The sequence below is a fragment of the Callorhinus ursinus genome, unplaced genomic scaffold, assembly GCF_003265705.2.
Source record: "Callorhinus ursinus isolate GAN/ISIS: 27379988/994484 unplaced genomic scaffold, GSC_fseal_2.0 scaffold11, whole genome shotgun sequence".
In the NCBI taxonomy this organism is placed as follows: Eukaryota; Metazoa; Chordata; class Mammalia; order Carnivora; family Otariidae; genus Callorhinus; species Callorhinus ursinus.
In genome coordinates this window covers 15,784,144-15,808,853 of record NW_027397073.1, presented here as the reverse complement: position 1 = coordinate 15,808,853, position 24,710 = coordinate 15,784,144, and the positions used below count along the sequence as shown (strand labels likewise).

The following is a 24,710-nucleotide window of genomic DNA, read 5'->3' as shown; positions in this document are numbered from 1 at the left end:
ACCCCTCAATCCATTCTTCACATGGCCTCTGGAATGATGCCAAGGGCTGGGGAAGTCCATTCTCCGTCTTCATTTCTCATCATATCCCCGCCACCGCCCCTTGGCCTCGAACTGTCCAAGTGCTGAACTTGATGGGGCCTCGAGGACCAGCCGTGTCAAGGTGCCTGGGAGTGAGAGTCGGTGTGATCTTTGCTTGCCCTTGAGCGGCAGCCTGGGTTCCCAGTGGGCTCCCTGACTTCCCACATCTTTTTCCAAGGGACCTGGAGTCATGCTAACGGTTGGAGAGGGTGAGACCTTGCTCTTTAAAGAAAGGAAGTCGGAGAGGAAATGCCATTTGCTTTCGTTTCTTCCAGGCTGTCCTGAAGATCTTCAAGCAGGAACTGTTCCCTATCACTCACAGATGAAATTTCACACTGAGCCACATTTGTAACTAAAAGGAAAGTATGTTTCCTACCGCAAGGTGCTAGCTAAGCGCTCTAGCAGGAACAGTTAGAACATCAAGCTGTCGTCTACGTTGTGGAGCGCTTTCTGATCATGGATCTTCTGTGTTCATTATGTTTAAGTATACGCTGCTGGGGATGCTCCTCGGAGAGTGGTCACCTCCATCTTGACGCCGTTCCCTCCTCCAGCCCGCCTGGCCCCTCACATCACAGAACATTTCTGCTCTGCCGTCTGCTTCATTTCCGTGAAGGTGGCCTGGGCTTTTTCTTTTATGGTATCCAAGTCCATGTTCTGGAGATTCTGTAAGTGCCCAAGAATCGAATCCTTGTCTTCTTCCTCTTCTTGATCTTCATCTACCATTTTCCGGAGATCTTCGGGCAAGTCCACATCATCTCCAGCCATCTGGATTTGGTTCTCGTCCATTTCACTCTGTGCAAAACACAAATGCAGAAGACATAAACCACTCTCAAACAACCAAACCACCAAACAGATAGCAAAATCCTCCGTCGGAGATGAATGACATGGATGGCGCGCTCGGCTGTCTCTCTGTGCAGAGCCTGGAGGTCCTGGTTGACATGCCTCTCTTTCACTGCACCTCGGGCCGATTAGAACTTTCTACAAAGGTGGTTCTCAAAGTGTGGTCCCTGGGCCCAGCAGCATTAGACATCTAGGAACATGGTAGAAAGACAAATCCTTGGGCCCCACCCCAGACCAACTGAATCAGAAACTCCTGGGCGGAGCTCAGCACTATGGGTTTTAAAAAAAAAAGAATCCGTCCCCATCCGGCCTGCCAGCAAAGCTTGAGAATCACACTGTAGACTCCACCTCAGGGCAGATTTGCAAGCTTTGCCATCTACTGGCCCCAAGCTGTGACTCAGTGGCCCCCGCTGATCCCACCCTGGAGGGTGCGGTCTGGGCTCACAGGGGGACCAACCGTGCTCAGTCACCATGGCAACTTCTGCTTGACCTTTGCCCCCTCCCTCCCTTCTACTAGACAGGGGCCCCTTGCAGGGCGCAGAATCGTGTCCAGTTCAACCTCGCATGCTCCGCACCTGGAAGCAAGTCCGCACTGGCGCTTGTTTATTACGTGACTCGTCGGGGGCATGGCTGCTACCCAGCATCCTTCTGCGCTCCTCCCACCACAGTCTGCCCCTTACATATTTCACTTTGTGATCCCAAGAGTGTTCCAGAGTTTCGTAGTGCATGCTGCCTGGTCTTAGACATTCCCTTATCCCTTTGGCCACGGGGCCAAGAGAGAAGAATCTAAAGAAGTTTCTCTGGGATGGGCGCCTGGGGTGGCTCAGTCCCTTAAGTGTCCGACTCTTGATTTTGGCTCAGGTCATGACCTGATGATCTCAGGGTTGTGAAGATTGAGCCCCACACCCAGCTTAAGATCCTCTCTCTCCCTCTTCCTCTGTTCCTCCTTCCCCACTCCCTTTCTAAAAAAAGCTTTCTCTGGGAAAGGTAAGGGTAGTTTATATTCCCAGGTGGCTGCATCAGATGATTTCTGAGATCAGGTTCTAACAGGAGGCAAACAGCGCTCCAGGGGCCCAGAAGATTACAGAATGTCAGAAAAACATAGGGTCAGAAAGACCTCAGCAGGCTTTGGGGATCACCCACCTCGATGTGCTGCGACCAAAGTGTGTGAAAACTCACGTGGAGTTAAAGTGATCACTTAGTCTTGATCAGACCTGCATTGATTTGATTTTAGAAAGATCTTGACACCTGCTGAGTGCCCAGGTGGAGTTAAAGTCAACACCTACAGGAAAATATTAATTCCCCTTGCCTGGGTGCTGAGTAGAAATGGCTATAGACAAACATCGGTTGTCTCTGGGTCCAAAGAGCGCGTCAGAGTAAGGCGGACACTATGCTCCATCTGTAAAGTGGATCTCCCGGGCCTTCTCCAGCTCTAGGGCCGCATGGCTCCCCCCAGAGTTCCTTCTTTTGGTTGGTTCTCTGGGCAGAAGGACAGCAAGCCTGGCTGCAGGGACATGTAGTGGCAGGATTCCCATGCGGGGGGAGACGTACCCCTTTTGGGGGGTGCGATCCTCACACACGCCGTCCCGGAAGGCCCCTGGGAAGGGCCACTCTCCACCGCAGCCTCCCGAGGGAGAGAAGCCTCTCCCTGCACTTGGCCAGGCCTTGGCCCCTCAAAGCGCTTAATGGATTAATTAGTTCCTCGTCAAACTCTTGTGGGGATTAATTAGTTAGTTAATCCGCAGGGGCTCCCAGCCAACCCTCCACCTCTCTATTTTTTATTTACCTACCCTAGAGGTTGCCTTTCTTGCTGATCATCCTCTGGGCAATTTTGCAGGGAGGAGAGGAAAGGCAGGTTGTCAGCCTGGCAATTCTCAGTTCCTGTCGATGCAGGACATCTCCCCTCTCTTACGCACCCCGAAATAAATAATGATTTGAAAAGGCATTCCTGAGGGATGCCTGGGTGGCTCAGTCCGTTAAGCGTCTGCCTTCGGCTCCGGTCACGATCCCAGGGTCCTGGGATCAAGTCCCACATTGGGCTTCTCGCTCAGCAAGGAGCCTGCTTCTCCCTCTGCCGGCCTCTGTCTCTCTCTCTCTCTCTCCGATAAATAAATAAAATCTTTAAAAAATACATATTTAAAAAAAAGAAAAGAAAAGGCATTCCTGGGAATTCTGGCCCTCCCTCCCCGCCCCTCTGGTTGGAAAAAAGATCTCTGTGGATGTCACCGGAGTCAAGAACCAGAAGGGGTAGCCTGGAGGGGCGCTGGACCAGCCAGCTGGAGCTCAGAGAGTTGGGCTGCTCACGAGGGCGATGCTCCCCTGCCTCCCCTTCATCCCGCGGGTCAGCGTGCTGCCTCTGGGGAAGCTTTGGAACGGGTTCCTCCTTCAAGGAGGGGTTTCAAGTTTACTTTCTCCTCATTCCACTTGCCTGGGGAAGGGAGAGCGGTGGGGTTCCACTTTGCCTTACAACTCACCGAGGGGCTCTTGATTGGCACTTTTACCAAAGTGTGTCTCAAAGTGGGGTCCCCCAGTGGGGTCCCCCAGGCCAGCAGCATCAGCGTCTCCTGGGGCCTTGTTGGAAATGCGCATCCTCAGACCTCACCCCGACCTGCTGACTCAGAAGCTGGGAGGGTAGGCCCAGCAATCTTGGACTTAGTGAGCCCTCCTGGTGATTCTGGTGCACACTACAGTTTAAGAACCCCGGCTCCCCTTTCCTTGAAGACAGGACTGTAGCTGACTCATCTGCAAGGCTCCGAACCCAGCAGAGTGTCTGGCATGCAGACACAGACAGTAAATGTTCATTGAATGATTCTATGAGCCTGTCATCAGAGACTACAACAGCCTTCACAATCCTTAAATGTGCAGGTCTGCTTTGCTGTAAAGAGCTCTATTGTCGTAGCTACTGACTTACTTGCCACTGCCGTTGGGCCAGCGCCCTGGGAGGCCCAGTGTCGGTTTGAGAATCATTGCCTGAGTGCGAAGGTTGCCACCACCACCACCACTTACATGCTGTGTGACCTTGGACACCTTACACAACCTCTCTGAGCTTTATTTCCTTACCTAGAAATTGGGATTCTATTATTAGCCTTAGAGTTGTAAAGGATTAATTAGATGACACCTGCATTATTTGGAGTACATTAAGCAGTCAACCCCCGGTGGCTGCTCAGAAGTAGAATAACCCTCAGTGGTGGGCTGGGGATTTGCGCTGGATAATCGTGACTCCTGCACATGGTGGTCAGCCTGATCAGAGACCTTGCTCTCTGTGTACCTTCACCTCTGGCCTAGAAACGGCCCCCGCTTTCACTCCAGAATCACGTTCCTGGCAGGCTGGGCCTGTTCATTTCCCTTTCGGCACTAGGTCCTCAATTCTGGGAGACATCTACCAGGCCTCTCTTGCCATTTTGTCATCCCACGTGCATGTTTGTGGGACCCAGAGGACGGCCCAGGTTCATGACCAGCCCCCCCCCCCGCCCCGTCTGTCCCTCCCTGGGAACCTTATGTATACAGACCTCCTGCCTGCCTCCTGAGGCTTAGCAGGACTCACTGAACTCCCAGGGGCACCGGCCCGGTGCAGAGGCCTAAGCAGTCTCAGAATACATTTAGGCAGGGAATTTGGGGCCCTGGGAAGCCGGAGTGTGGTCTAAAAGAGGGTCGTAGGCTCTGGGCAGGGCTGTCCCTTTGGCCCTGTAGACTTTTCACCCCCATGTGAGGGAATGAGGCCCAGGACAGAGGGGAGCCCTCTAAAGCATGGGGCCCAAGGCAAGTGGCTCCAGTTGTCCAGTCTAAAGGCAGTATTCAGTGTCATCATTGGCTATGGCCAGAGTCCTACAGTCACCCTCCTTCTAGAAGGACAACACTACTGACCATCCATCAGCAGCACCATTGCTTCAGGTGAGAACCCTTTTCCCTGGGCTGCAACCTGTGCTGTGTGTACCTTACGACTAAGGGCAGGACAACCAGACAGGGCCAGTGAGCAGCTAGAGGATGAAATGAAGCCCTTCGGGACCAAACCTGGGCCCTAGCCTCATTAGCACTGGGTCCTAAGCATGTGAGCTGGCCCCAGACCCAGGACAGGTCAAGGGCGAGGGTCCTGTTTGTAAAAAGGGGTCTGGGCTTTTTGCAGCCTTCTGCGGCTGACTCGGACCGTTCCCACCGCGGAGGCGGCGTGGGACAGTCAGAGACCCGGGTTCGAGTCCCAGCTTTGTCATTCACCCTCTGCATGCCCTTTGTTTGGCAAGTCACCTTACACTGCCGATGCCCAGTGGGAGGATTCCCAAGCAGATGGAAGGAGACATGCTGTCAGATGGTCTTGTAAGCTTCTAAGCCCTGGACAAGCGTGGCTGCGGTTATTCATATTTTTGAGAAAAAACGGGCAGCTCGCGGTCACCATCCCTGCTGAAAGGGTCCCTGCGATGAAGACGACACAGACAGTGACACAGAGCGTGGGAGAGTATTGGCCCTTGAGAGAAAGATCCAGGACAGAGCAAGCCACGAAGAGGAATCAATGAAGTGTAGACGGTGGCCCGTGCGCAGCCTCGTCCCCTGGCCTCCCCAACCTCCCTGCCCGCGGGGCCTTGTCTGCAATCCACACAGCGAACGTCTCGAGCACACTTTCTGCTGCCCACTGACAAGTCAGGTGGGGGAGACCAGGGTTTGGACACGGTCCACACATCAAGGACGGCAGTGTGCCTCAGCAACCCCCCCAGATTCCAGGGCGGTTACAGACAACCTGACTCAGCTCCAGGGAGGCAGGGAGGCTTAGCCCTGGGGAGGGGGTGTGAATGAAGGGAGGCGAGAATGAGTGAGGGAGGAGGTGAGCCCGCATACAGCTAGGGGCCCCGACAGCTGCCCTTTATTCCTAGAGGCTCAGCCTCAGAGGTCTTCTCGTTTCTAGAAATCTTATCAATTTGGGATATTGTTTAATGCAGTTAAGAGCTAATTATTTTTATGCCGGCTGACCAGAATCAGTTTTAATCTCTTGGTTTTTAACTAGATTTATAATCTTCATTGCCAGTGCTGAATGCCCCATTATTTAAATAGCCCCGCACCCTGCTCTGGTTATTCCTTGTGACTGATTTCTGACCTTTCACTGAAGGGTAAGCATGACCCTGGATTCCCACGGTCTGAGCCCTAGATTTTGACAAACTGGCCTTTATCTTGTACCCACCTCGAGAGAGGTTGTAAAACGATCATATCTCAGACGGCTATTTTGTCAAAAAGCTCAGCATTCACCACTTCTTAGGGTCCGAGTCCATCAAACTTGGTGTGCTGCAAATACCAGCTTGCTGGATTCTAGGCAGATTTTATTTGGGGTTTGGTTTGTTTATTTAGTTTTGGTCTACATGATACCAAACAGCTAGATTACTGGATTTCTTTGACTCTGACACATTGATCTAACATCAGATGTTTCCCTATTTGAGAGGACAAACCACCTCTCACCGTCCTCGGTATGACTAGGGGGCTGCCTTGGCTTCTAGGGAGGGGGACAGCCACCCCTGGTTCCTGTCCCGCAGGAACCTATGAGACGTGGAGGGGGAGAGATAAAAGAACACAGCCAGTCAGGGCGCCTGGGTGGCTCAGTCGTTAAGCGTCTGCCTTCGGCTCAGGTCATGATCCCAGGGTCCTGGGATCGAGCCCCGCGTCGGGCTCCCTGCGCAAGCGGGAGGCCTGCTTCTCCCTCTCCCACTCCCCCTGCTTGTGCTCTCTCTCTCTCACTATGTCTCTATCTGTCAAATAAATAAAATCTTAAAAAAAAAAAAAAAAAGAACACAGCCAGTCTACACACCCCCCCACAGCAGGTAAAAGTGAGCATGGCCTGCTTTGCCAAAGGTAAAGGGGAATTGAGGCCAGAGCAGGAGCGAGGCAGACTCCGATGGTCTGTGGCAGGGGCCCAGGCAATAGAATTTTTTAAAAGCTTTCCAAGTGATTCTGGAGCTGAGCAGTGCGGAAGCCCTTGTCTGGGGCTTGCTACCTGCAATATCTGCTCCACCGCACCGTTCTCCCCCCGTCAGCTCCTTGGACAGAGGGTGTGGCTGTGACTTCTCCGGTTGAGAGTGTGCGCACATACAGGACCCAGGAGGAGTGAGGGTCTCTAGATACCAGCTGTATACATCTCCCACCTTCTTTCCTTCGCAAAGCCATGGCAGAGGGGCTTGAGAAGCCCGTGGAGGTCACTATCCAAGCCTCTCGTTTTCCAGAGGAGGAAGCCGAGGTCCTGAGACTCGTGTAACTGTCATTCAGCTTGTTTGGGGGTGAGCAGCCCGCACCGCCGCTGGGGCTGGCAGGAAAATGTGGCCAGTGGGGTCCGATCGGCTTGGGGTCTTATCCGGCCTTGCCATTTACAGGCGGCGTGACCTTGGGAAGCCCCTTTCCCTCTCCCCCTCCCAGCCTGTGTCCTTGTCTGTGTGAAGGAGAAATAATATCGACCCACCTTGCCTGGTGGTCGTGAGGACTCGGTGAGATTGCCCGCGTGGCTGAGGACCACGGCCCCCGCGTCCCGGCGTCCCGGGGCTCTCTCTCCCCTTCCCCGGCTCCCCTCAGGACATCCAGGGCATGGCTCTTTCAGGGGTGGGGGCAGAAGGAGCAAACTGAACCGGGACAGGATGGGGAGGAGAAGGAAGGGAAGGCCCTTGACGGGCCCCCGATGGCCTCCAGCTCTGCCACCAGAAACAGCTGCCCCAGAGCAGGAGGTTTCAGGGTCTGGGACCCTGCTGGGCGGCCCAAGAGCTCCGCATCTGAAGGAGGCCGGCAAAGAAACGTCCACAGAATCAGATCTTTTTTCAAGAGGCAAATTTTAAATTCTGTTCTAAGGGAGCTTTCAATGTGACACATTTAAAGGCAACCCCGCTGGTAGATTTTCTTCTATCTTCCTCTTTATTCAACATGAATGATGCCTCTAATACAGCAGACGAACACCAGGTGTAACTAAATCATATAGCTCGGCAGGGGGCACAACATCATTTTTCAATGACTAACCTAGATTGACAATTCCGGTAATAGGATTAGGGTTCATTGTGGAACTGTTTTCTCTTATTAATTTGGCTTGACTTACATATACATTTTGAATTGGCGAGGGAGAGGGGCACATTTGTTTTTAGAAAGAACCTTGTGGCTTGACTTAAAACGTATTACTTCCTCTATTTGAAGAAATACGACATTTTAGTTATACTATAAAGTCACCTTCGGGCTTTGCGTACACGGTTATAATGTCTAATGCAGACTTGGTCTCTCTCTGAAAATTTATTTTAACATAACTCTCCCAGCAGATAAATTCTTTCTGCTGTTTTCGATACTTTGCTCTTTGGGTGTTGTTGTTGTTGTTTGTTTGTTTGTTTTTCTCTTCCCAGTAACATCCCACATTCAGCAACCATTTTGTGTGTGTGTGGACACACATGCGTGCACACTTTCTACATGTCAGGCCCTGTGCAAGTCACCGAAGACAGAGATGAACAACTTAGCCCCTTTGTTACAGAGCGCAGATCCAGCAGGCCAGAATATTCACGGTGGTCAGATAACAGGAGACATGCACGCCGGGATCGTGGGAGCATGAAGGGCGGTGGGAAGAAGAGGGCCACAGAAGGTTCTGTAAGAAGTGGCACTAGACCAAATTCTTCCGGGAAGAAAAGGGGCCCCGGAGAGCGGAATGTGGGGAGCAGAGCAGGAGGAAGGTCCAGTCCAAGCAGGGAGTAGCAAGAGCTGAGACTGGAAAAATAGGAGCCGCATCATGGCTTTATTCTCGCAAGTTATGATGAGCCTTTTCGTTTGGTTTGGTTTGGTCTGGTTTTTAAACAGCGGACACACAGGATCAGGTTTGCATTTTGGAAACCTCACTCTGCAATTCTTTTTTTTTTTTTTAAGATTTTATTTATTTATTTGAGAGAGAGCACGAGAGGGAGGAGGCTCAGAGGGAGAAGCGCACTCCCCGCCGAGCAGGGAGCCCGACGCGGGACTCGATCCCGGGACTCCGGGACCACGACCCGAGCCGAAGGCAGTCGCCGAACCGACCGAGCCACCCAGGCGCCCCTCACTCTGCAGTTCTGAGGGGAGCAAGGCTCAAGTGGAAAAGCCGCTGATGAGCTGTTGTGGTAAAATGAGCCCTGCACTTGGGGATGAGTTGAGAATTATGTGGGAGGTGACATGAGGGTGACTTGATGATTTACTGGGTGTGAGGCTGGAGGAGGAGGGAAGAGTCAAGGGTGGCTCCCGGCTGCCAGCCTTGGCGGGGTGGGGACAGGCTGGGGTGGGGGTGGGCATCCCTGGAAATGGGGCCTGCAGGAGGAGCAGGTTTGGGGGAAAACGAGCCAGTCTGTTCTGGAGAAGAGCTATGAGGTGCCCGAGAGGAGGCAGATGCAGCAGGAACCATAGGGAGATTCCGGGGGCTGCGGGTGTAGGTCTGAGAGTCATCCACCCGCGTGTGGCCCCTGAGAGTGACAGCACGATGCCCTCCCTCCCCTCTCCCCCGAGGGGAGAGTGTGCAGATTCAGTGGGAAAAAGAGCAGGCCTGCGATATCCCAAAATCTGGGGGCAGCACACAGGGGGACGGTAACCCGTGGAGGAGACACAGGAGGAACAGTTCCGGGCAAATGAGACCCAGAAGCGGAGGAGAGAGAGAGGGCTTCCGGAGGAGGTGAGGTCATGACAGTCATGGCGTTGAGCAGGACTACCCAGCATCTGAAGGACGTAGGCGTCAGTGGGGCAGTAATGGGAGCCGGTCACTTTGGAAAGGTACCTAGAAAGGCACGTCTACTCCAAAAGTTCTATCTGCTTGTTCTCGTGGGGAGACATTTGACCTTCTTTATAAAGGAGAGACACGGAGAGGGAACGGGGAAGACACAGGGCAGGGGCTGATCAGTGGAGCCAGACCCAATCCTAACACGAGCATCATGCATTCCCTTAGGTGCCTTGAGTCCTCCGGGTACCTGCGACCCCAAAGCCAGAGGAAATCCACACCGCGTGGACATGCACACAGTTTCCCAGATCCTTCGGATTATTGCATTTGATCGCCACCCTTATTGGACTCCTTATGAGATTACTGCAATTAAAAGGGGTCATCCAAAGACACGGGTATAATAAATAGTGTTGTCATAAACAGTGAAGGATGAGCCGGGGGAGGAGGCTTTTACTGTTCCCTAGAGGGCTGGGCCCAAATTGCTCCTTTCCCCGAGTCCAAATTTCCTTCCCCCGGTCAGCAATCAGTGAAACTCTTTCACGGGGAACACCAGCCAAATAATTTCTTTAGAAAATACAGTTCTAATTCCAAAATGTGACATAGTTATCCTCATTAGACCTGACAGCTCCCGGGAAGACATTTTCCTCAAATCTGCTCTCCGTTGGGCCTCGGTAAGGGGAAGGGCCCAGAACCGCCTCCTGCTGGTTGTGTGGCTGCCGGTGACCCCGGGGAATTGTGAATGAGGCACCAGGGGGTCATCCCTCGTTAGCTGGAGGACACAGTGAATGTGTCCAACTCCCCGTGGACTGCTAAGACTATTAGTACGGCTGCTTACCCAATAGGCACTTGATAAGACAACAGAGGGCTTAGAAGTCTGCAAACCTTGAGGGGAGGGAAAGGTGGTTATGAGGAGCCCAAGGAAGGGCCTGGTGATGACCCTTTGCTTTCTGCCCAGCACTGTTTTCTTGTTAGACAGTTGTGTTCGTTCTCGAGTCTACCATCCTGGATGGAGATACAGTTGAGAGAGGGTGTAGGGGCAGTGGGGCATAAAAAGTACTGTGTGAAGAATCGGGAGGCTGAAGGACCCGTTGGCACAGTAAGCTTTGTGAACTTGGGCAAGTCCCTTGATTTCAATGGGTTTTATGATTATGCACTGATGTGCTTTTTTATGTCTATAGAAAATAAGTTTAATAAAAATAGAAAGACCATTCAGACAAGGGGAGCCAAAGTACCGGGGCAGCCCAGGAACCCACACCTGCCCCAGGAGGAGAGCTTGGACAGCTGGAAGGAGGGGCAGTGGGTATGTTCCTCAGATGACCCTGCCCATTCCGAGGTTAAGGCTAATTGTTAATGACAATATGATTTGTCCTACCAATGTCTTTTGATGACCTTTTTTAATAGTTGCCATGCCTTACATATATCCTCAGGACTTATTTATCTTACACCTGGAAGTCTGTCCCCTCTGGCCCCCTTCACCCTTTTCACGCTCCCCACCCACCCCACCTCTGGCCACCACCAGTCTCTTCTCTGTGTCTGACTACTTCTTCTTTGTTAAGATTCCACATACAAGTGAGATCATACAGTATTGTCTTCCTTTGTCTGACTTATTTCACTTAGGATGATACCCTCAAGGTCTATGTTGTTGCAAATGGCAAGATTTCCTTTTTTGTATGGTTGAATGATACACACACATACACACACGCACACATACACCCCAGGATGGCCATTTTCAAAGGCAATAATCAAATAAGTAATCTTATAAAGAATTGAAGTAATCAAGATGCCCAGCCCCACGAAGAGGATATATGTAACGATTTGGGAATCTGTTGCCCCATCTCCAGCCTCGCAGTTCCTCTGTCAGCACTGCCCCCCCACTCTAGGGGTGTAGCACTGGCTGCTGGCCCCTCATTTCTTTCTCTGGGGTCTCTGGACTTACGGCCATGGCCTTGAGCTTTCCCAATCACAACGAGGCTCCGGGGCATGGCCTGACCTTCCAGGGCCTCCTTGCTCCTTAAAAGGAGCATCGAGGAGATGAAGACCTACAAATTCAAGTCCCATTGTGGTTTTCGGAAGGCCTTCTAGGGATTCCACTGTGAGGAGTTCTTCTGCATAATCAAAGAAACCCCTAAGAGTTACATACAGGTCCGTGTAGCCAGCAGCACGGGCCCCTCCAGATAAGCTGGCTTGGTACAGTACGAGAATCAAAGCATGGCTTTCAAGGCCCAGGGAAAGACTGTCCCCATAGTGGTCATTTCCCCAAAGTCATCCCCTCTTGGGGCCGAATATTCCAATGCCTTCCCCTCGTCCTCGATTACTGGCGTTTCAAAATCTCCCTCCATCCTGCCCGCTGAGGAGACAGCTCACCCCGGTTTGCTTTCTAGCTCTCCGTCCTGGCACAGCATGGGAGGGTCCTGCTGCTCAGACGCTCCCCTCCCGGCCTGTCCCCACCCGGCCCTCGCGGGCGCGGCCACCTCCTGTTGGCGACAGCCGCTCCTAGGAGGGCCCTCCAGGCCCTTCCCGGCTCGCCAGCACGGCAGCTGCTTTACAATACAATGCACAATCTGGTCCTTAGCAGCAAACGAATAGACTTCCAAAAAAAAAAAAAAATCACGTCCATACATTTCTTTCTGTTCCCAGCATCACCGTCCCTGCTGCAACCCCCAGGCCCCACGGAAGAACTGAGAACCGCGGCGCGCCCATTACTTCCCTGCGGCTGCCGTGCGCGTCTAGGGACAGCAGGGGGCGCGAGGGAGCCGATCCTGTCCCTGCCCCGCGGGCTGCACACAGAAGCCAGGGCAGGAGTGGGGGCTGCTCTTGGCCTGGGAAATGCGTCTGTCCCCCAGTGCAACCTTCTGGGCCTGGGGGCTTTGAAGGCCCGCTGTGCCCAGAGCCTAGACGAGGCGGGTGGGAGGGAGGAGGACACTTGTAACAGCCCCGGGAGGCAGAGGGGGTGCCCAAGGGTGGGGCTGGACTTCACGGGCAAGGTGCTCCAGGGTGGCTGGGCCCTTAGCCACATCTGGTGAGAAGTGGACACAGTGGAATGGGAGCCCGCTGGTCTTTTTTTTTTTTATGATATACTTTCTATTAATAACCATTTTGTGGATCGTGTAGTTGGGTTAGAGTTTCCCCAATTTGTACGTGCTGTATGAAAAGCGGGTAATTGTATCTGTTAGTATTTTTACTATTCACACCACAGGCCGATCCTGGAAGCACCGTGTAGAATCAATCCATTTTTAACAAAATGCAGTCATAATATAAAAGGACGCCTGGGAGGCCTCTGCCCGAAAGCCAACTGCAGCGACGGATCAAGGGCAGAACACTTTCAAGTGATATTCTCATCTGTCTACTTGGCTTGTGTTTGGGAAGTTCGCAGCGGCTCCCATGGCTGGGGCGAAGCCGGCAGACCACCCCGGAACGGGAGAAGCCACGTGCCTGCTGGGTTTCAGGGTAGGATTCTGCACCACGTCACTGAAATCCCCAGCCGTACAGGTTGTCCCCAAAGTCTTCCTGCAGGTTGAAGCCACAAAGAGCTCAAAACTGCACTCAAACTTTTGGGACACCTCGAACACTGAGTAGAAATTGCAGAGACCTCGGGGCCAGAGGGAGCAGCGTTCAAATCCTTTTGTGAAGAAGTCCCTCTTTTTCGTGGTTGAGAAGCTTACGTTCCCATCCTGGTTCTACCAGTCAGTGCCTGTGGGTTTTTGCAAAGCTCCCTAACCCTTCAGGTTGCAGTTTCCTCGTGTCTAAAAAGAGGCAGTGGCATTAGGTCGTTAGATGAACTCAAAGTTCTTTTTCAGGGTTCAAGAAAAACTCAGGTGAGGTCTCACATGCATTAGGCATTTGAAGCAGCTATGCGGAAAGGAGCTGATGAGCACTGGGAAGTCATGCAATGAGAGATACTGGGCCCCACTGTTAACAATTGGTTGACTTTTTCACGTTCCCTCCACTGCACCCCCGGCTGGCTTTAGGGAGCCTTAGCCTATGCAGACATAGTCCCTGTCCCTCCCTTGGGCCTGATCATCTCCAGGGAGGATCTGAATGTGTACATTTTGTGGCTGTAATTCTTTCCTCTTTTTATAGCTTCTGTTGGAAAGGCTCTAGTCCCAAAGGATAGCTTGACTCTGAAATGTGGGTTCTTTTTCCTCTGAAGACCATCAAAGCCCTGCTGCTGAGCCTTGAGGGGTTCACCCCTGAGGTTCTGGAAAGGAGCAAGGCGTGGGGCCCTCATTACGAAGAAAATAATCAAAAGCTCATGTTCTCGACCTCGAGTTGTTGCCTTGTTGACACAGATCGGTGTGTTTACTCCAGGTCTTTGAGACCCCTGGCTATTTGCTATTATTATGAAGAAAGAAGACTTCCGGGCATAGACAGAACCACGGGAAAAATAAGAATTGTCATCTACTGAGCTCCACCAGTCAGGCACTGTACTAGGTTCTTTACATTATGGTACCTCGGACAAAGACTTGGTGACGCCGGTGTCACTGTCTCCGCTTTACAGATGAGGAAACTGAAGCTTAGCTATATTAAAGAGCCATCTGAGGCTGCAGCAGAATTGAAACCCAGTTCTCCTAAAGACAGCTGGACCCATCCCAGGCAGCTTTGGGGAATCCACCAGACGATGGGAGTGGAAGGGACCGTGTTCCCAAGTGGCCAATGGGAAAAAGCATTAAACGAGAATAAGGGAGGCAAAAAGCAAAGCCCTTCTTTTCAAAATTCGTGGGTCGCAGTGAAAATGTTTAACCTTCGCTGTGAGTTTTCCTCTCCTCTCTGAGAGCAGAACCTGGTTCCTGGGGTGTCTTAGGGAGGGGAGTGTCTCCCACAAGTTGGAGCTATTGAACTCTTTGGTGACTTCAGCACTGGCCTTGCAGGGACAGTGGGGCTGTCTCCCTTTGTTTAGTGCTGGTAGCTTCTGAAGTCCGTAGGGCACCCACAGGAGGAGAGCTTCTGAGCCCCACCGTCACACGTCAACACCTCCTTTTCCCCTCGGTAAGCCAGCTGCCTGACCAGAGCCTACAGGTGTTCGGTCTCTCCGCCAGCACCGAGATGGATCGACGGATGATGCCAGGGGATGGCCAACGCCACAACAGTGTCTCCATAAAGAAGGAGCCGATTGCTCTTTTGAAATACAGGCAGAGTATGGGGGGAGTTAAGACCCTGGGTTCTGCCCTTCCTGGCCTTTGGCAGGAGGGACTTACTTTCTCTCACTTCTGCTTCCTCTACCGTCAAGCGGAGGTGATGATAGAATACCCGAGAGGGCTGTTGGGAAGGTTTCAAGGAGTTGCTATGTCCGAAGCTGTTTGAACAGTGCCTGGCATGTGATACTAAATGCCAGCTATGATTTCCTCCCTGTGTAGTTACACATAGAAGTTCTATGGGCTTTACAGAACTTTACATTAAACTGTCACTTAGAGGTATTAACTCCATTTTGTTGAGAGAAAATGCAAGTTCATAGAGGTTAAATGACTTTGGAATCTAGTTTTTATGAACTAGTTCAATGTTCTTTTCACTACATCAAATGCCTCAATTAAGATTAAGACAATATACGTGTGTGTACGTGTGTGCATGTGGGGTGTGTATTCGTAAGTGTGACCCTTTGCTGATAATCAAACATTCCCCATTTTCTATTATTTAAGAAATTAAATAGGATGTTTATCGTATTAAGAGCGTCTCACCTTCGGGAGTCTGTACTTTTCTCTGAGATGAACTCTGAGGCATGCCCTCTCTGCCTTTTTTTGTGTAAATGCAGCATCTCTTTCCATCCTAAAAGTAAAAGAATAGAATAAAGGATCAAAGGACTTAGAAAGCTGAGGGCATTCCAATCCCTGCACAGAGGAGCTGGACACTGGGATAAAGCTTCCTATGTCCCCAAACACCTGCCTCTCTTTCTGTCGTTCTGTCATGACTCAAGGCAGACCCCTAAATCCCAGAGACGGCTTGGTTCTGGGAATCTCCTTAAGATGCAGCCCAGGGAGGGGCAGAGTGGCTATTCCTAGTGTATAGTTGACCTCCCAGGGTTGCTCTAAATAGAACTTGGGGCCACAACCATCAGAATCCCCTGGGTGCTGGGTAAGAGCGCAGCTTCCTGGGTGCGATCTCAGACTGACTCATCAGAATCCCTGGGGGCAGATGAGCGGAAGCTATGTTTTTAACAAGTTTCCTGAATGATTCTTAGTGAAGTGAGAACAGGGTCAGACCATCCACGGCTGGGGGGTCCTTTGGAGGCACATGGTATTTAGGGATGTAGAGAAAGCTGTTTCCCTTCATTGTCACCCCCTCTGGGCCCCATTTTGGTACAGTGTTCCCTTCCGTTTGGAAGGAGGCATCCCCAAACGGGGGAGGGTAGATTCCCATAATGCTTTGGGGATGACCTAATTGGACTCAGGATTAGGCTGGGTGGAAATGGACTCCCTTGCTTACAGTGACCGAGGCAGGAGCAGGCAACCTTTGGGGGAGGTGCATTACGAGGGCTTCCATTTACACACATGGCCCTGCCCTCTGGCTATATTGGACCGGCCCCAGCTGGGTAAATGAAATCTTTTCTCTGGGAGTTTGGGACCAGGACCGAGACAGACAGACATTCACTGGGAAAGGTGGCCCTGGAGGCCGTGGGCTGCCATGTTCCCCAGGCCACAGGGTCTGGGTGGCACGGCGAGGAGAGGTGACAGCTGAGAGGCCGAAACAAAGCAGCCATACTGGGGACAGGAGAGATGGCAAAAGCCCAGAAGGAGCTCACGGCTGGCTTGCCACATTATTCTGGTTCCTAGGTTAGGCCCCTGTGAGGCCTGGTGGGGTTTCTTTTCTTTGTTAATACTTAAATTATTTATTTATTTATTTATTAAAGATTTTATGTATTTATTTGACAGAGAGAGAGACACAGCGAGAGCAGGAACACAAGCAGGGGAGTGGGAGAGGGAAGCAGGCTTCCCGCAGAGCAGGGAGCCCGATGCGGGGCTCGATCCCAGGACCCTGGGATCATGATCTGAGCTTAAAGGCAGACGTGTAATGACTGAGCCACCCAGGCGCCCCAAATTATTTATTTATGGAGAGAGACTGTGAGCCGGTGGGGGAGAGGGGCAGAGGGAGAGAGAGAGAGAATCTCAAGCAAATGGAGCCCGACACAGGGCTAGATCTCACGACCCTGAGATCAGGACCTGAACCAAAATCAAGAGCCGGACCCTTAACCGACTGAGCCACTCCCAGGCGTCCAGCCTGGTGGGGTTCCTGCTGAGGGGTTTCGTGAAACATCGTTGCATGAAGCATTATTTGCATTAAAATAAATTCCGTTTTCATTTTTCAGGTGGCTAAATTGGTTTCTATTTCTTAACTTCACGGTTTGAAATCTTCTTCACCACCACACAGAAGCCTGCCTGAAGGAGGGGCTGATCTGAAGTGATCAGATTAAACTACTGTCCACGGGGCCCTGAGCACAGGCCCTCCCTGAGCACACTGCCCAGCCCCCCTCCCCCCGCAAGGCCAGGGCCAAAATAGGCACCAGATAGCACTGGCCCATCTTCTGGATTTGGAGAGCGAAACAGAGTAAGTGACTTGCCTAAGAGATCAGTGACCCAGGGCTTAGGCAGAAGCAGATCTTTTCTCCCCAGTATTTTACTACGAAAATTTTTAAACATACAGAAATGTTATTAGAATTTTATAGTGAAACCCATGTACTCACCGTCTAGATTCTACAATTAGCGTCTTACTACATGTTTTATCACATACTTTTCTCTCTACGCATTCATTTATCCATCTTATCTTTTGAAGCATTTCAGAGTTGTAGACACCAGTACTCCTTCCCCCAAACACGTCAACACGAAAGCCATTCGCTACAGAGACATACTTGTTTGCAGTTCTTTTTTTTTCTTTTGAAGTAAAATCTGTGTACAATTCAATGCACAGAGCTTCCATGTACTGTGCTGGTTAATTTTATGTGGTGACTTGACTGGGACGCGGGGTGCCCAGATTAAACATGATTTCTGGGTGTGTCTGGGAGGGTGTTTCCAAATGAGATTAGCCCTTGAATCAATGGGCTGAATAAAGCAGCTTGCCCTCCTGGTGTGGGTGGGCAGCATCCAATCCATTGAGGGCTTGACTGAAAAGCAAAGGCAGAGAGGAAGGGGGAGTTCTCTCTGCCTGTCTGCTGGAGATGAGGTCTCTCTCCTGCCCTTACCTAGGACTTACACCGACAGCCCTTCTAGTTGAGAAAGACACCAGCAACCTTCCTGGGCCTCCAGCTTGCAGACAGCCGAGAGTGGGGCTTCTCAGCCTCCATAATCACGTGAGCCAATCCTTACAATCAGTCTCCTGTACACATATATACACATACACATATGCATATGTCTGTTTCTCCTATTGGTTCCGTTTCTGTGTGTAACCCAAACTCCTATTAAGATATGAAAAAGGTTACTATCACCTGAGAAATTTCTCTCATCTCCATGTCCAGTTAACACCTGCTTCCCAGTCACTGTCCTTTATCCACCAGAGATTGGTTGTGACTGTTCTAGAACTTTCTGTAAATGGAACCATAACCTACACATTCTTTTGTATAAGTCTTCTTTTACTCAGCATGAAAAAACTTTTGAGATTTATCCAGGTGGTGTTATTTATCAGTGGTTTGTTCCTTTTTATTATTACTGAGTGCGTTGTCCTGTATGAATATGTCAGGCTTGTTTATTCATTCTCCTGTGGATGGACTTGGACTATTTCCCATTCAGGGCCACTGTCAATGAAGCTGCTATGAATACTTTTGTCCCAGTCTTTTTGTGGACATACATGTTCAGTTCCCTGCAGTAAATATCTAGGCATGGCACCACTGAGTTGCAGGGTAATTTGGTTGAGTGAGTTTAGTTTTATAAGAAACAGCCTGACTTTTTCCCAAGTGGCTGTACCATCTCATGTCTCATCAAATGGAAAAAAATTCTTAAGTTTTTCCACATTTTGGCCAACATTTGGTATTGTGTCTTTTTAATTTTAGCCATTCTGGTGTGTGTAGTGGTACTTTAGTGTGATTTTAACTTTCATTTCCACGATGACTAATAATATCAGATGGGTTTTTTCATGTACTAATTGGCCGGCCATTTGTGTATCTTTATGAAGTACTTGTTCAAAGCTTTTTGCCATTTTTTCTTCTTTTTGCTTTCATTATTGAGTTGTAGACATTCTGTATATATTCTAGATCCCAGTCCTTTGTCAGGCATATTTTGCAAATATTTTCTTTCAGTCTGTGACCTGCCTATAAGTATTCTCTCTTTTTTTTTATTTGTCAGAGAGAGAGAGAGAGAGAGAGCATAAGCAGGGGAAATGGCAGGCAGAGGGAGAAGCAGGCTGCCCACTGAGCAGGGAGCCCAGTGCGAGACTTGATCCCAGGATGATCTGAGCCGAAGGCAGACGCTTAACTGACTGAGCCACCCAGGTGCCCCTGTAAGTATTCTCTTAATAGTGTCTTTTGACGTACAAGAATTTCCAACTTTGATAAAGTCTACATTATTTTAAAATTTTATAGTCATTGCTTTCAGAGTCATGTTTAAGAAATCTTTGCCTACTTTCAAGTTGCAAAGATTTTTCTATATGCTTTATAATTGTAGCTTTTATGTTCAGTTCTGTGATGCATATCACCGTTCAAGTAACAGGGGCACCTGGGTGGCTCAGATGGTTGGGCGTCTGCCTTCGGCTCAGGTCAGGATCCCAGGGTCCTGGGATCGAGTCACGCATCAGGCTCCCTGCTCAGCGGGGAGCCTGCTTCTCCCTCCGCCTCTTTCTCTCTCTCTGTCTCTCATGAACAAATAAATAAAATCTTTTAAAAAAAAGTTCAAGTAACAAATGGTATGATAGCAATTATTGTACCATAACTAAGGTAAAGGGACATTTTACTATTATTGAGAAAAATGGAGAGATCAACGGACTGTTGTGCATTCTAGGTGATGAAGCTATTGAAAACTCAGGCAACAAACTGGAAGTCATGCCTCTTGCCAGAAGCAGGCTGACCCCATTGCCCTGCTACTATTTCTTAAATCGGGTGACTACATAAATTGGTAACACACACACACACACACAGACACACACAGCCAAGTAGTTGGCAAATAACCCAATCCACTGATTGACCACACCATTTGGGCATTCTGGCCTTTGATCTATCCAGATATAAACTTAGGGAAAATTAGGACATTGGTTAATCAAACAGATGCTGTATCTGTGACCAGATGTATTGCTTGGGCCTCTTATATGATATTTTACACAATCAGATGTATTACGTAAATTTCTGGTCAGTTTCTTTTTATTCACTCACTTGAGCTGAGAACATTTGGTGCTATCATTCTGCTTCTGTTTCTTCATTGTGCTTGTTTTTTGTTTGTTTACAAGCCCTAGGAGAAACTAGCCTATACGCAGTTTTATTTTAGCACCAACATCATGTGTGCAGTTCTATGTATTTTTTAAACTGACTTTAATTGACTGCAGAGCCAAGCGTAATACATTCTAGGTAGTTTATAAGCTACAATTTCTTTCAGAGAAAATATAATAGACAAAGTTTCCATTAAATGTAAGCCTTTGTACTTTCTTAGTTTCCTCCAGGTCATTAACCTTTCACTTATAATCATCTTAGCAATAGGACTTAGGCCACTCTTATGTAATTGATCATTAGCAAAAGAGCCATGATGGCAAAAAAAAAAAAATACTCTTATTAAATGAGAAATACTTCTTTTTTTAAAGTAGGCACCATGCCCAAAGTGGGGCTTGAACTCAAAACCCCGAGATCAAGAGTCGCATGCTCTACCAAATGAGCCATCCAAGTGCCCCGAGAAATACTTTTAATTAATACTTAAAAAAAAGAATGAACACTTAACCTCAAGATTGAGGCTTCAATTCTTCACTGTTATGAAAAGACTCTTAGGGCGCCTGGGTGGCTCAGTCGTTAAGCGTCTGCCTTCGGCTCAGGTCATGATCCCAGGGTCCTGGGATCGAGCCCCACATGGGGCTCCCTGCTCAGCGGGAAGCCTGCTTCTCCCTCTGACACTCCCCCTGCTTGGGTTCCTGTTCTCACCGTCTCTCTCTCTCTGTCAAATAAATAAATAAAATCTTAAAAAAAAAGACTTAAATTATTCTACCTTAAAATCTAAAAAATTACATACAGATTATACTTAAAGATCAGTCTGCAGCAGTGAAAAATTGTGGGTGATATTCACATTCCATAATTCCCAACTAAAATGTTACTGATGTTTTGTTTTTATTTTACATAGTCAGGAGAATGTCCTTATGTGGCCAGGAGAATGTTCTTATTTCTTGGGGGTACATTGAAGTATTTAGGGGTGAAGTACCATGTCTTTAACTTTACAACTTACCTTAAAAATGCCTCTATCTATCATCTATCTATCTATTTATCCATCCATCCATCCACCCAACTAATCATCTATAAGCAAATACAACATGTTAACTGTGACTTTATTCATAGGTTTACATGGGTGTTCATTATACTGTTCTACTTTTCTGTACTTTTAAAATTTCCATAATAAACAGCCCACAAATTTGTTCACCGTTTTTGTGAAGCCGAGTCCTCTGACCTAACCCTCTTGTTGTGCTTTCTAGGGTTTTCGCACACGTAAGAGAAAAAAGATTGCATGGTGTGTGCTTTGAGGCCCTCTTCCAGGTGTAAGATCTGAATTCCTCAATTTGAAAGCTTTCTATGTGCTAGGAGGGTGAGTTTGGGGAAGACCGTAGAGTTGGGCTCACCATTGTTCATCTGAACATTTCAACCGAGGTTAACTGAAATGAACCTAGACCAGAAAAAGTGTTAAGCCGCTTTCAGAACGACACACAGCTTCGTTCACTGTGTCTCCCCGTCATCCCTGCACGCAGGAGGACATGGTACCTGCTGCGGCGAGGAGACAGCGAACAGAACGTTCGCCCACGTTCCTGCGGCGAGGAGACAGTTCATGGGGCAGAACCCACGTTCCTAAGGCCAGAAGCACACAGCACAAGAACACGCATCTAAACAGCAAAGCGAAAGAGGTCAGGAAGCTGAAGCAGGTATGGCCAGAATTCATTTCTTTTGGCTCTGAGAGGGAAAGGGAGCCGCGGGTACTCACTTCTCCTCAATCATTTGCTTCTGATATTCCTCATACTCCTCTCTAGTCATCCCTTGAGCTGCTGCCGGATCCGATGTTCCTCCTTCTTCTTTTTTTTCTTCAGACCCGCCACCGAATCCAAAATTCTTTACCTGGTTACTTATCATAGTTTTCATAAAGAAAGCCATGGTTTCTGCCCCCAGAAAAATAAAACCTAACTCAGACAAAACGTGAAGAAGAGAGAGAAAAAAAGACAAAATCTCCAAATTTCCCCAACGACAGCAACGCGCTTAAGAGCAAAGGACTTTGCACAGCCTCATCTAATCAAGGGCATGATGATAGAGAAGAGTGGTTTGCGGGATGTAAGCTGGATTAAAGAGATGAACTCCTTAATATAGGGAGGCAGATGGTTCAGATTACTAAGGCATACAGTCAGACACAACCGACTGCTTTCTGAATTAATACACTAAGCTAATTTCAGAGGCAAAAAATCCCTCACATTGTCTACTCCTCTCCCCACCCATTTCTAAATTTGAAATTATAAGCGCAGCAGGGCTTCATCAAGAGTCCTGTTTCAATTAATCAGAGCTGACTGACTACATGTCTGTAATGGAATGTCCAAATTCCAGCCCTTGAGCACAACATCCTGTTGAAAACGGAGTCCAGTGAAGCTCAAAACCCCAAATGCTTCATTAAGCAAAAATAATCCTTTGATCCATCATTTTATCTCATTTAACTCTTAAGGACTATGCAAGGATTTGCCTTTTGGCATGCTGGAGTTGTGCACTTCTTCCGTGGCGCCCGTGGCCCATACATCAATCCTCAACTGAGGTAAGTCTAAAGGGCGAGCCAGTGAGCCCTTCACTTAGATCTGGAAGATCACCTCAGCCTTCTCCTGCACTGACATGTTACATCTCTGCTTGGAAAATGAAGCACCAGACACTTTCAGTGCTCAAACCCACAAGGTAAGCACATGAGCTAAACCACCCACGTGGAACGGGGTCACATTTTCCCCCTTACACTGGGTCCACTTCCTGGGGGCTCTGTTCATGCTCACTGGTGTACTCTGATCAAACTTTTGACAATGTTTTCTAACACGCAGCACATTTTCAGTGGCCGTGGTTTTCTTCAGGTCAAGGGAGGAATTGAGTATGGCTAAGACTTTAATCTGTTAGCATCTTTCTAATTAAAGCACTCCAAGAGGGGGTGGGGCGGAGAAAGAGATGTAGGCTCTTTGTAACCTGGGCTTGTTAATTTGTCTGTAGGCGTGGGCCCCTCAGATCGTACAGAACTGGGTAATGGTTAATAATTCCCTTTTACTAACCTATTTAAAGATGTTGCTAAAATGATCTCAACGGGAAAGACTGCAAAGGGTCGGGATGAGATAGGAACTGAGCCGAGTGCTCCAACCAAGAGCACGCATTCATACTGGCTGCACTTTCACTTTTAGAGGCACTGCCTAGAACTTAATGCATTCGTACCATTGTCTCTACACTTCCATTTCTAACCCACTAGGTCTCCTCTCCTCTTGCACTGAGGGGTGTTACAGAGCCCGTTAGCTGACGGGGTAAAACTACAGCCTGGGATTCCGTGTTGTGTTTGCTCAGGTCAGCCCGACTCTCCTTTAGAAAACACTGCAGTGTTTCATGAGATTAAAAACCACTTAAAAAAAAAAAGATTTTATTTATTTGTCAGAGAGAGAGAGAGAGAGAGAGAGAGCACAAGCAGGGGCAGTGGCAGGCAGAGGGAGAGGGAGAAGCAGACTCCCTGCTGAACAGGGAGCCCGAAACGGGGCTCCATCCCAAGACCCTGGGCTCGTGACCTGAGCCGAAGGCAGACCCTTACCTGACTGAGTCGTCCTAAAAACCACTTTTATTTCCCAAAGAAAAAGACGATCTGCGTAACAGTGTTGTTCCGAAAGCGGAATCCCTAGTTACACTTTCCGGTATGGATGTGGGGGAGGGGGTAATCTAGCATCACAGAGACCCTTAGGTAGTAGCTACACGGGTGCGGCAGCTGGATATCCCCGATACTGCTGTTTCCTGAAATCAGATCTCTCATGGTCTCCCCACTAGATAATTCCATTTAAAGTGGGATGTCTTTAAAATCTCTTTATTCCTCAATTTATTACAATGGCCTTCCACTTGGACATCCAATAAACTATTTGCTATGCGTAGAGTCTTTTATTCCTCCAGAAAAGGAAAATATCCCAAGATTTGTGACATGGGGCAACCAAGTGTAACCCCTCAAAGGCTTCTCATCATACCTGAATAAAGTCCCAAATCCTTACTATGGCAAGGCAGGCAAGGCATATCCGCAATGCTCCAAGTGAACTGCATAACCTCTGACCAGTGTCTAGGCTTTACCTACACATAGTCTAGTCCAGTTTCTACCACCTCTCGCTCTCCCAGCAGGCTCGCTGATCAGGCATTATGTCATTTCCTCTGATTTCTTTCAAACCCATCTAATTTATTTAAATCTTTTATTTTATTCCATCCAGTAGTTCTCTGTGTTATAGCAGAAGAGGGTCAATTACCATTTTCTGAAACCACTTTAAAAGACTCTTTTACGATGCTACCAAGCCTGTGAGAGAAATATTATAAGGAAACTGACAATCATGTTTAGTTAAGTGGCAGATCCCAGATTTAAACCCAGTTTTGTCGGACACCAAAGCCCCCTTCTTTCAATACTGCATGGGCTCTCAAAATTGGAATTACTAGGTTAAATAAATGGTGCTTGCCAAGAAGATAAAAGTACTTTTAAAAACTGCCATTAGTGATGATGAAGAGTTCCACCTTAACTACACTTTTACCAGCATCTGGTTTATTAAAGGTGAAAACGTCAAATACACTGCCTTAATTAGTTGGTGCTTACCATTACCAGCAAGGGTAAGCTGTGCACTGTCACTCCTGCTTCTCTTTTCCTGCTTCTGTGCGCTGATGGCGCCCGTGGTAGGCCACCTAGGGCACAGCGTGCAGCAAGTGAGAAATGAGACAGTATCATAATCCAGGCCTACTTGGAAAATAAATGACTACTTATTACCCGAGATCAATGAAGGAAAAAGTAAA

The 24,710-nt window shown here is 49.0% G+C and overlaps 1 protein-coding gene across 1 annotated transcript; it reads right to left on the bottom strand.

The window, feature by feature from the left end:
* Window positions 1-641: 641 nt before the first annotated feature.
* On the bottom strand, window positions 642-21,980 carry CPLX4 (complexin 4). The gene is made up of 3 exons (XM_025886874.2): window positions 21,664-21,980; window positions 15,259-15,346; window positions 642-870 (listed from the first exon to the last, which is right to left on the bottom strand). The coding sequence occupies exons 1-3, from the start codon at window positions 21,828-21,830 to the stop codon at window positions 643-645; spliced, it is 483 nt and encodes a 160-aa protein (XP_025742659.1). The 5' UTR covers window positions 21,831-21,980; the 3' UTR covers window position 642.
* Window positions 21,981-24,710: the final 2,730 nt, after the last annotated feature.